General features: G+C 41.2%; 1 protein-coding gene across 1 annotated transcript; it reads left to right on the top strand.

Moving 5' to 3' along the window:
* Positions 1–530: 530 nt before the first annotated feature.
* LOC306733920 (uncharacterized protein) lies at positions 531–10,957 on the top strand (the record flags this gene model as incomplete). The annotated part of the gene is made up of 7 exons (XM_079215231.1): positions 531–537; positions 1,194–1,481; positions 3,621–3,728; positions 4,476–4,482; positions 7,885–7,944; positions 8,087–10,788; positions 10,893–10,957. The coding sequence occupies 6 exons, from the start codon at positions 531–533 to the stop codon at positions 10,713–10,715; spliced, it is 3,099 nt and encodes a 1,032-aa protein (XP_079071357.1). The 3' UTR covers positions 10,716–10,788; positions 10,893–10,957.
* Positions 10,958–13,180: the final 2,223 nt, after the last annotated feature.

The raw sequence follows: 13,180 nt of genomic DNA, 5'->3' as shown, positions 1-13,180 counted from the left end.
CTACATCTGCCCAACAAACAGTTACCACAGACCTATACTAACTGCACCTGTTCCTTCCACCCTCAAAACAGCCGTAAAACCTTTTTTCAACGAGGAACCAATGTTCAAAAAGATTAGTCTTTGTACCATCACACTAAAGGCATAATATAGCAGTAGCACAAGCAGAAGTCACAAAGCCAATAAGATGACTCAATAATGCCTAAGCTGATACAATATCTGTCTAAGTTTGATAACGTTGGATAATGGTTTTACCAGACCAAGGGAGGCATGGGGCAGACATTTGGGAGTGTTAGCAAACTGGTGGAATTCTGCAGTCAAATATCACACACTAGGGTTTTCATTGGCTGATTTAAGTGTTTTTTTTAATTAGACAATGTATTTGACATTTTACAAACAAAATTTAGAGCTTTGTTTTGGGAAATGCTATTTATATGAAATACAATTCATTATTTTAATCCATCAAATATGAACAATCCAAATAATGAGTTTGAAGACATTTCTTTTGGTGTGAGTGGATTTTTTGAAGGTGGATGGGAGGTATTTGGAGATCTTGGATTCGACAATCCTGGCTATAGCCCTGCTCATAGTGTATTGAACAAGCGGATGTTTTATTGCCTATGAATTGAGCTTTTTATTTGTGAGATCAAGAAATGACCGTTTCTTTACAACGTATTGTCTTGCTTTCCGTAGTCACCCTCAAGGTTACATTGTTTAATCAAGGATCTGGAATGAAATATGAAATGATTATCAATATATTTATATTCAAATGCCTTTAGTTGCCATAAATAGCTCAAAACACTACAAATAGTTACAAAAAACGCCTCTACAGCTGAACAAACGCCAATCGGTGACTTGATCGATTATAATCATCTTTAAGTCCTTTTTCACAGAAAGAGGCCAAACATTTTATGGTTCTGGGCTTAAATTAAAAAACATATATCTTTACTTTGTCTTATAGTGACAGCTATTTGGTTTCTTTGTTTCAAACTTTTGTCTTTATAAATAAAGCATCTGAAGCAGGCCCTTATAACTACTACTTTATAAGCTGTTTTTCCATTTTATGGACAAAACAATTATTATGGACTTAACAATATTTCGCTTATTTGCCCATGTCAGAGTGACTTGGATTTGAGTGACGACTCGACCACTGGCATCAACTCAAATCCTTTGGTCTCTGGCTTAGTGAACAATAGTTGACAACCGCTACGCTACAGCTCTGGTCATCGCCTATGTGCTGAGCATACTGGCCACCGTGTATCTGACGGTGGCCATCGGGACGCAGCACTGGTACCAGTACAGCAGCCCCACCGTGCGCGGAGAGGCCAACGTGTCCGAGCTGCGCTCACTGTACGAGGAGTTCATGGACGGGGAGTTTGATGAGAAAACCTACAGCGACACCTTATTCCGCCTCAACGGGACTGTGGGCCTCTGGTGGCGGTGTGTGCTCGTTCCTTCCAACGCTCACTGGAACAAAGAGCGAGGTATGTTCGCCGACCTAACCTGCCAAATGACAAATGTATACAGATGAGTCATGTGCTTAAAGGTTTCCTTAGGTCACAACAGAGCTGCTATCCTAACTATGAGCCCCACCTTGTCTCAGGTAGATGACACCGGTTGTGGCTCATTCCCCGAATTCATCAACCTTTGATTGTCTGTGGCATCGTCGCCACTTTGTGCATCTCATGTGTCATTGTGGTTATTAACATTACATGACAAGTAGCATTACTATGGAGTCACAAAACTATAAATATTCTTTAAAAAACATATCTGTCTTCATTGGAAAAACGATCAACTTTCATTAAGAAGGTAAGCCAGCCGGATCCTGTCAGATCTGTCTCATGATCAAGGAGGGTTCTCAACAGGGCAAAGCAGACAACTGCACAGGGACCACAAAAACCTCAGGTTTACTCCATATCATTCCTGTCAGCAGAATGTGGTTAATCTCAGTTTTTTAGGGAAATGTACACCACTGAAGTACAATATCAACTATGAAGGATCCTCCGTCTTGTGGCCCTGGGGTCTATTTCTCGTACCTGGCTAAACAAAGTCAAGCAAATGTCCTAATCTCCATCTTAAATTAGCGAGATGATTGACATCAGGCTATCTGGGTTTCTTCACGGCTGATCCGCGCTGAAACGGTCTCGTTAATTCTAGCCAGACGTCAGTCATCTGGATAAATGCGCGCGCACGCTCCTCTTCAGAAGGGATAATAATGGAGCAGTGACACCACGATGTTCTAACAGTACAATGGCAAATAAACTCAGAGGAACCTCTTTTTTATTTCTCTAATGAGAAGCAGGAGATGATCATGAAGGCATATGAGGAAGTCAATACCGTAGTCATTCACAGCAAACGCGTTGCTAATATTCCAAAGTTTTTGCAACATTGTTGCCGTGAACGCAACTTTAACAGCGCCCGCTGCAAGACATAAGCGTCGCAAATATATCAGACAAGTTAAATGCGTCAGTGTTGAGAAAATGTATCGGCAAATTTGAAGTGCTTCATCACCCAAATCAATCAGATTATATATACGAATTAATATATACTTATGAGTATATATGTACTGTATGCGCGTATGAATCATGTACTATATGTATATACATGTATGTGTAGATTACCATGTAACTAGAAGTTTGAATATGTGTATGGGCGGATCAGTATGTATGTATTATTCATAATCAGAAATTCAATAAATTGAAGCAGTGAAAATACATTGTGTGTGATTCTCTGTATTCTTATCACGATCACCTTAATCATGTTCTACAATAATGATATGTATGGTGTACTAATAACACTGTCATATCATTATGAGTGCTTTCAACACATCCATAAATTTCTGAAGAGCTAAATAAACTTAACAGCGGCATGCAGCGGCTGATAGTCTGTGTCTGAGACGGGCGATCAGCTGCGCCTGTAGTGATCAAAGTCCGCGGCTCGAGAAGCGGAAAAATCTATATCGCCGCGTACAGGAAGTCATGATGATGTAAAGGATAGATCCTGGCGATCTGAAAGAACTCTCTCCCTATAAAACTAATATAACTAATATCGCTCCTTCATCAATGAGGAAGTGAGCTGCCGTTTTTGTCTGGTGGGAGTGGCCAGCTTATCCAGTGAATTTCAGTAAGCCTGCCCAGGAGCAGGTTTACATTTTTGGCTGTGTTGCTATGGTGATTTATCTAAGCTTGCTTCGAGAAACCGAGAAAGCCAGACCTACGTCATCTTATCCTGACAATTAGCTCGCTAACTCAGTAAGCCAGGTACGAGAAATAGGGCCCTGATCCGCAAATCATACAGAACATAGACATTTTCTGTTATCATCAGATATCATTATTATTTTTCATCTTGTTTCCTTTCATAGTTAAAGCAGGGGAGTTTCTTATTATCCACACAAAGTATAAATAACTTAATGTAATAGGTTGATGTTCAGTATAAAACCATTCTTGTGTATTTTGAATCTCTCAGAACATACTGTGTCTCTGTAGTTGGCTTTATTTATCTGCTGCAGTTTGCCCACGGAAGGTAGAAAATACACAGTATTATTATTATTATTATTATTATTAGTATGTGACTTGTAGTGAACTGTATATGCTCAGACACTGGCTGTAAAAAAACTCTTTCAGATGCCAAGATGATGCTGGAGTGCCGAAGCTTCACTCTATCTCAGCAGTTAACTCCCAAGTATAAAGAACCAGGCAACCACAACAGTGGAGAGGACATGCTGCGCACCTGTAAGTTCAGTCACAACACCCTTATTATAACTTCAGAAAACTTTATTACAATAACAATATACGTACATGGGCAAACATGAAATTTGACCTCTGCATTTCACCCATATTAAGCATCTAGGAACAGTGTGCTGAATGTTGTAAATTGCATTTGCTTTGCCCATTCTTGACCTAGCCAATAGCCGTAGCCTCACACTTTGAGCTTCACAGTGGCTCTTAAAAAACTGTGGGCGACATTCAATTCAGTTTATTTTATATAGCCCAACATCACAAATAAAAGTTTGCCTCGGAGGGCTTTACAATCAGACATCAGGAAGACTTTTTCACAGTTTATAGTCAGAGCAAAGGGAGGCCTTTAAATGTTGTTTACTCTTCTCAAAGACTTTTCAGCTCTATAAAGAACAGCATATTTTATTTTATATTCATCATCCATGATTTATTATGGAGCCATGTTTCAGAAATATCTTGATTTTGGGTTAATAACGAATAACTAAAATACATTTCTGAAACACGGCTTAGTTTCACACGTTGAACTTCTTTTGACAATCACACAGAATGAATGCAAATACTGCAGGACAAAAGAAGGGAGGGAGTGTCATTATACTGAGCCAAGAAACTGACAACTGTTCATTTGTATCCTGTCATGTGTTTACCACAAGGTTCTTTCTAAAATTAGATATCATGTATGAATCATGTTATTAGCCTTCAATCCATTTCAATGTAAAGGCGTTTCTTGATGTGTCACATAAGGTGAAAGGTTTGCAATATGACAGATGTGACCTGGAATGAATTAAAAGACACTGAAATCATAAAATTGAAGCAGATAGAAAGGGAACATTTGAACGTTTCCACCTATATCTTGTTATTATAAGTAAATAGATTATTAGGTCTTTATATATCAAAGAAGGATGGTCCATAGAGGTAGAGGTGTTAGATCCCTGTCCATTTCTGAGAGGCTAGATGAAGTTCAAATTATAAATAGGAGTAATTCTCTTCTATCAATTAGTGTATTGTGTGTTCAGGAGGGAGTTTACATATTTTTTGTAGAGTTTCAGTCAGCACCATCAGACTTGGAGCAAACACTGTAAGCTAGCTACTTACTACCTACAGCTAGGAAGCTCTTAACTCATAATAAGCAAGCTTCAACTTTGAAAATTGTATGTCATTCATCCAAGTACAAGGGGTGTTAATTCAAATAATATCATTAAGAATGAATCTTATATACTGATGGGAATTAATGAACAAGTGTGATATAGTAACAAAAGATCTTACGCTGTATCCTCCCTTGTGGTTTTCCATCATATTTCTATATTTTGGCCAGTATGATCATGCAATTATGGCTTGATAGAACATTGTGTAGTCTTAAAAAGGTCTAAAAAATGATGACATTTAGCATGGTAAATTCTGTTTCCATTGCTGCGTCACGAGTATCTTTATTTATGTCTTTGTTTTATTGTCATACTCGTAGAACGACTTCCCAGAATTTACAGCGATTGACTGCACCAAAACTTCACAGGACAAAAGAAGGGAGTGTACGATGATATTCAGCCAAGGAACTGTCTGTTTGAATGCTGCAATTAGCAATACACTTTGTTTTCTCTTCATCACAAGAAAGACGTATGAGTTACGTCATTAACCTTCATTCCATTACAATATAAAGGCCTCCATAGGTGTGGACTGTCACACACGGGGAAAGGTTTGCAACAGGACAGATGTGACCTGGACTGAGACACTGAAATAGTTTAAAACATTGAGAGAGAGAGAAAGAAAGAGAGGAGGGATTTATAACTTGTCATCTGATATCTTTTCATTTTGGGTAAGTACATTCTTAAATATATTGATTATACTGTCAGGACATAGGTCCATACAAACTGAAAGAGGGATTGTTGCAAGAGTTGATTGTGTGTTCAGGAGGAAATTTTATCTTTTTTTGTGACAATTTTCACAGCACCTTTACACTTGGAGAACACACTGTACTAGTGCTACCTACAGTAGTTAGCTGATTGACCTATATTGGGCAAAGGTCAATTTAAGCAAAAGCTTCAATAAGCTTAAATAAATACATTTTTCATTGGATCATGTGCAATCCATTTCATGCTGCGTATCCAGATCCAGTTTGCGTTAATTTAAATAATTATATCGCTAAGAATATTTTATATATAAAACTATATACTGATATAGAGCACGTTTGCGGATTTCGATTCCAAAGTGTGCAACATAGGGTGAATGCCTTGTTCTCAAAGACTGATTAGAGGTGTAAAAAAAAAGGTGCAATCTAGTTCATGATTTACTTCGCTCTTTGGGCGGGAGAAGAAGTGAAATTCTGCTAGACGTTAGCTTCAAAGCCATGGGGTGCCGGTCGGATTGTATCAATAATCAGCTGCTCAAGCTCAGCTTCCCTCACCAAAACTCTGCTAGTATTTTGCCTCATTTAAAACGTTAACGAGACGCACGTGTATTACGTCTGTTGCGTTTAGGGGCAGTCCTAATGCCGTGTTCACACCAAAACAGTTGCGAAAATTCGCAACGCTTTTTCGCTTCTATCGCGCCGCTGGTGTTTTTTAGTTTTTCGCAACCATCGCTGGGGAAAGGGGGCGGGGCTTCAGTCCCTTTTCGCCGCGAAAATCTCCTTCTTCATTTCCGTTACTCGACCATGGAAGGAGTAAAAACTGTTGCTGCGTTGTACTTGTTGTGGAAAGACCACAAACGTCGGAACGTCGGTCCTCCATTTTGCTGATGCAACATAGACGACCGGACGGCGGTGACGAGCGGAGCTTCTCAACGCTGATTGGCTTTCGCAACTCCGCGTCATGCGAATTATTCGCTGGAGTTGAAATATTTGAACGCCAGCGAAACAGCGAAAAAGCGGCGTTGCGACGCCGTTTCGCTTCTATCGCGACGCTCGGCGAAAAATTCGCTTGAACGCAGCTGTGCATTGACTTAACATGTAATCTGGACGCGCGAATATTTCGCAACTGTTTTGGTGTGAACACGGCATAAGCAATGGACATTTAGGTGTCCCTTATTGTGAAAGGCGATCATAATGTAATAACACATAATTTGAATTTATTCTGTTCCAAAATAAAGATCGTAATATATACGTAGACTGTCATATAACATTTAAGGTTTGCATATCACAGATACCAATATTTTATTTATAAATTCAAGAAATGTTCAGGCATTTCAGGAGGGAGTTTAATCCTTTTTGTGGTGTTTCAGTCAGCTCCATCATACCAGGGGCAAACATGGTTGATACTGCTACAGTAGCTGGGAAGCTCATTACATACAACTTCTGTATTTGAATTTGAATGATGCATCATTTTCACATATTTGTGATATTTTTAAGTAAAATAAACTAATTTTGTCCCCAATTAAAAGTTATTAAAGATGTTTCCTCTGTGTCCATTATAATGTCGGTATTACCTTTATTTGGAAGGGGTGTTAAAAATTCACTGTTTTGGGTACAAACACACTAGCATCCTGCACTGTAAACCATCATTAATAGTACAGCATGGATAGAGTAAAAATATTGATAAAAAATGTGAAACAGTACTGGTTCTTGCAGCGATCTCTTTTCATCCTTCTCAGTCATGGAATTTGAGGTCGGGGTCAGATAATAAAACACCTGCTCTAATAGAGGTTCAGTGCTTTGCTCGACGACATATCCGCCTGGTTGATGCTTGTTAAAGTACTCTGCTTTTTGAGGTACTGCAAGTACACATGTATATTCCATTAGCTCTAACGTGGTGAAGATCTTCATTAAAAACAGGCATAAGAAATTGAAGATGGTATATGAGAAGAAATATGTCGGTGAGGTGTGAAGGATCAGGAGGATATTTTCAGACAGGGTTCAGTTTTAGCACAAAATTCTGAAAACACAAAAGAAGACAGAGTTTCTTTTAGCCATTGTATTGCACTGAATTATATTGAGGCTGAAAATAGGTATTGTGAAGGAAAAAAATGAAATAATAATTGATAGCCACGGTTCCCAGTGACTGCTAATTATCAAGTTAATTATCATTTGATCAAATTTAAACACAAAGGTAAAGCACACAAAGATAAATACAGAAAAAAGTCTATTGCTGCAGATATTGTTTGATCTTTTAAAAACTTTTTCATGTAAAAGGTTTTGACAGAATGTGTCTGTTTAATTTTATAGATTCAGAAAGAAACAAGATGGCTGTCGGAAAGATAGTATCGATTTTCCTGATTCTGATCGGTAAGTTGTTTAAAGTTAAATCCAATGCGTTTGAAGGTTCTTCATAACATACATAATATACATTCTATTGCAACCAAAAATAAAGTTACGGTGAAGTGCTTGCCAATATCTCATCCAATGTTCTTGTAAAAATTCATATCAGTGGCACATGCAACAGCACAAACAACAACTGTAGCCCCAACAACAACAACAACTGTGGCCCCAACAACAACTGTAGCCCCAACAACAACAACTGCGGCCCCAACAACAACAACTGTAGCCCCAACAACAACAACTGCGGCCCCCACAACAACAACTGCAGCCCCAACAACAACAACTGCGGCCCCAACAACTGTGGCCATAACAACAACAACTGCAGCCCCAACAACAACTGCGGCCCCAACAACAACAACTGTAGCCCAAACAACAACAACTGTAGCCCCAACAACAACTGCGGCCCCAACAACAACAATTGTAGCCCAAACAACAACAACAACTGCGGCCCCCACAACAACAACTGTAGCCCCAACAACAACAACTGCAGCCCCAACAACAACAACTGTAGCGCCCACAACAACAACTGCGGCCCCAACAACAACAACTGCAGCCCCAACAACAACAACTGCAGCCCCAACAACAACAACTGCGGCCCCAACAACTGTAGCCCCAACAACAACTGCGGCCCCCACAACAACAACTGCAGCCCCAACAACAACAACTGCAGCCCCAACAACTGTAGCCCCAACAACAACAACTGTAGCCCCAACAACAACAATAACTGTAGCCCCAACAACAACTGCGGCCCCCACAACAACAACTGCAGCCCCAACAACAACAACTGCGGCCCCAACAACAACTGTAGCCCCAACAACAACAACAACTGTGGCCCCAACAACAACAACTGTAGCCCCAACAACAACAACTGTGGCCCCAACAACAACTGTAGCCCCAACAACAACAACTGTGGCCCCAACAACAACAATTGTAGCCCCAACAACAACTGTGGCCCCAACAACAACTGTAGCCCCAACAACAACAACTGTGGCCCCACCAACAACTGTAGCCACGACAACAACTGTGGCCCCAACAACAACTGTAGCCCCAACAACAACTGTGGCCCCAACAACAACTGCAGCCCCAACAACAACAACTGTAGCCCCAACAACTGTAGCCCCAACAACAACAACTGTAGCCCCAACAACAACTGTAGCCCCAACAACAACAACTGTGTCCCCAACAACAACTGTAGCCCCCACAACAACAACTGTGGCCCCAACAACAACTGTAGCCCCAACAACAACAACTGTGTCCCCAACAACAACTGTAGCCCCAACAACAACAACTGTAGCCCCAACAACTGTGGCCCCAACAACAACTGTAGCCCCAACAACAACTGTAGCCCCAACAACTGTGGCCCCAACAACAACTGTAGCCCCAACAACTGTGGCCCCAACAACAACTGCAGCCCCAACAACAACTGTAGCCCCAACATCTGTGGCCCCAACAACAACTGTAGCCACAACAACAATTGTGGCCCCAACAACAACAACTGCAGCCCCAACAACAACTGTAGCCCAAACAACAACTGTGGCCCCAACAACAACAACTCTAGCCCCACCAACAACAACAACGGTGGCCCCAACAACGACAGTAGCCCCAACAACAACTGTGGCCCCAACAACAACTGTGGCCCCAACAACAACTGTGGCCCCAACAACTGTGGCCCCAACAACAACTGTAGCACCAACAACAACTGTAGCCCCAACAACTGTGGCCCCAACAACAACTGTAGCCCCAACAACAACTGTGGCCCCAACAACAACTGTAGCCACAACAACAATTGTGGCCCCAACAACAACTGTAGCCCCAACAACAACTGTGGCCCCAACAACAACTGTAGCCCCAACAACTGTGGCCCCAACAACAACTGTGGCCCCAACAACAACTGTAGCCCCAACAACTGTGGCCCCAACAACAACTGTAGCACCAACAACAACTGTAGCCCCAACAACTGCGGCCCCAACAACAACTGTAGCACCAACAACAACTGTAGCCCCAACAACAACTGTGGCCCCAACAACAACTGTGGCCCCAACAACAACTGGTGCCCCAACAACTGTGGTCCCAACAACAACTGTAGCACCAACAACAACTGTAGCCCCAACAACTGTGGCCCCAACAACAACTGTAGCACCAACAACAACTGTAGCCCCAACAACGGTGGCCCCAACAACAACTGGTGCCCCAACAACTGTGGTCCCAACAACAACTGTAGCACCAACAACAACTGTAGCCCCAACAACTGTGGCCCCAACAACAACTGTAGCACCAACAACAACTGTAGCCCCAACAACGGTGGCCCCAACAACGACAGTAGCCCCAACAACAACTGTGGCCCCAACAACAACTGTAGCCCCAACAACAACTGTGGCCCCAACAACAACTGCGGCCCCAACAACAACTGTGGCCCCAACAACAACAACTGTAGCCCCAACAACAACAACTGTGGCCCCAACAACAACTGTGGCCCCAACAACAACAACTGTAGCCCCAACAACAACTGTGGCCCCAACAACAACAACTGTAGCCCCAACAACAACTGTAGCCCCAACAACAACAACTGTAGCCACAACAACTGTAGCCCCAACAACAACCACTGTGGCCCCAACAACAACAACCGCGGCCCCTACAACAACAACTGTAGCCCCAACAACAACAACAACAACCGCGGCCCCGACAACAACAACTGTAGCTCCCGAAACACGTGTAAACGTCCAAGCAAACTTGGATGAACCATTTGTCGAAGAACTCACTGATAAAAGCAGCCCGCAATACCGGACGCTTTCAAATAAGGTCAAAGCTGCGGTTAGTACTCACTCTCTGTCTGTTGTTTTTGCAGTTTTACATTTAATTTGGAGTTTGCCGTATTTTTTGTTTGTTAATTCTTTCTATTTTCTATATTCCTACAGCTTAATTCCATCTACCAAAGAAGTCATCCCAAAACTTACAAAGGAACTCGTCGCATTGATTTCAGGTAACATTTAATATGTTAAGTGACCTACTTACTTTATTCACAATGTTTACATTTTCTAATGACACAAAAATGAAATATTACACATGTTCATAATTTATTAATGTTAATATAATTTGATACATTTATTTTCTTTCATGATGCAGCCAAGCCCGAACCACAAAAAGAGAGATTACGACTGCTGTAGTGGCCGAGCTTGTGTTCGCTCCAACTGATTCGAGTCCAGTCCCACAGACTACAGATATTGCATCAACCTTCGTAGCCGCTGTGAATGACCCGACCAGTAACCTCAGTATCAATGTTGATGCTGCTTCCGTCAAAGTAGTTGGTAAGTAAACACTTAGCCTGCATTTCATTCCAATGGTTGTTAAAGGAAATACATATACCCCATTTTATTTTTAATTAATTTACCAGTCTGTGAATTGGTGTGTGTCCTTTCCTGATACCTTTTTTTTTTTTTTTTTTACAAACTGATGGTTTGAACATTTAAAATCATAATTACAATGAAGTCCTCTTTGACATTTGTAAAACTACTTAAACTGTGGCAAAAACATACTCATGTTGTAATGTGTTTGTTTGTTCAAGAGAATGCTCTCTGGCTACCATTATTCATTCAGTCCATCTTTTTTTTGTCTTTTTACTTAAGAAACAACAACTGTAGCTCCAACAACAACAACTGTAGCTCCAACAACAACAACTGTAGCTCCAACAACAACAACTGTCGCCCCCACAACAACAACTGTATCTCCAACAACAACAACTGTAGCTCCAACAACAACAACTGTCGCCCCCACAACAACAACTGTATCTCCAACAACAACAACTGTAGCTCCAACAACAACAACTGTGGCCACAACAACAACAACTGTAGCTCCAACAACAACAACTGTAGCTCCAACAACAACAACTGTAGCTCCAACAACAACAACTGTAGCTCCAACAACAACAACTGTCGCCCCCACAACAACAACTGTAGCTCCAACAACAACAACTGTCGCCCCCACAACAACAACTGTATCTCCAACAACAACAACTGTAGCTCCAACAACAACAACTGTCGCCCCCACAACAACAACTGTAGCTCCAACAACAACAACTGTAGCTCCAACAACAACAACTGTCGACCCCACAACAACAACTGCGGCCACAACAATAACTGCGGCCCCAACAACAACAACTGCGGCCACAACAACAACAACTGCGGCCCCCACAACAACTGCTGCGCCGACTACAGCTACCACTACAACTGCTGCGGCAGTTGTAACAAGGAGTTTGACTTTCAGCACCCCCGAGACATTTACAAGTGACTTGCTGAATACAGAATCTGCAGCGTTTAAAACACGAGTCGACTTGGTGAATTCAACAGTAAGTTATGGATGATAGATCGTTTCTCGTTTCAAAATTGACAGAAAAAACTGTCATTTTAATCCTGGTGTTGAGTTTTCTGATTCAAAACTGTTTAATTTACAGTGAATAGAACACAGATACAGATATGTCATTGATAACATTGGAATAGTGTTACTACCGGCAGTTGTAGTGAATTAAAAAACAATGAGAAACACAAGCAAATCAAATAAATGTATTCACAAATGATCTGCTTGTATTGCAGCTTACACCTGTCTTCCAAAGAGATTTGTCTTCGTTCAGCATAATTAGGAGGGTGACATTCAGGTAATATATTTTATACTTACAATACTTTTACTTATAATACTTTAGAGCACTAATCATTAATTTATACAAATGAAACAATATAATAATGTGTAATTCCTTTTGCAGGAATGGATCAATCGTCCACCAATTGGTCCTTGAATTTTCATCAACTCCTCCTAATGGCACTCAGATTGGAAATGTTTTGATTGCAGCAGCTCCAGACATCACAGCTTTCAACATTGACACCACCTCTATTTCTGTGGATGGCACACGTAAGCAATATTGAAAACTACCACTTTTCTTTCATATACTACCGATTTTTTATTTATTTTTTAAAGCAAGGTCTTGTTTCATTTTCTCAACCTTTACAGAGGTTTCCAGTGGAGTAACCCACAAGATCAGTCTCGTCACTGCATCCTTCCTTGTGCTGATGTCATGGCTCCTGTCAAGCCAGCAATAGCGTCATTGCTGAATACCGTTTGAAGAGGCTTTATTGCAAGACTGCCATGACTGGCATGAACAATTACTTTTTGATTCTTGTCGCAGAAGCATTGTACAGCTTCAGAATAACTTACT

Source organism: Taurulus bubalis, assembly GCF_910589615.1.
Source record: "Taurulus bubalis genome assembly, chromosome: 3".
NCBI classification, from domain to species: Eukaryota; Metazoa; Chordata; class Actinopteri; order Perciformes; family Cottidae; genus Taurulus; species Taurulus bubalis.
Note: the sequence above shows the minus strand (reverse complement) of the source record. Positions and strands in the feature narration are given on the sequence as shown.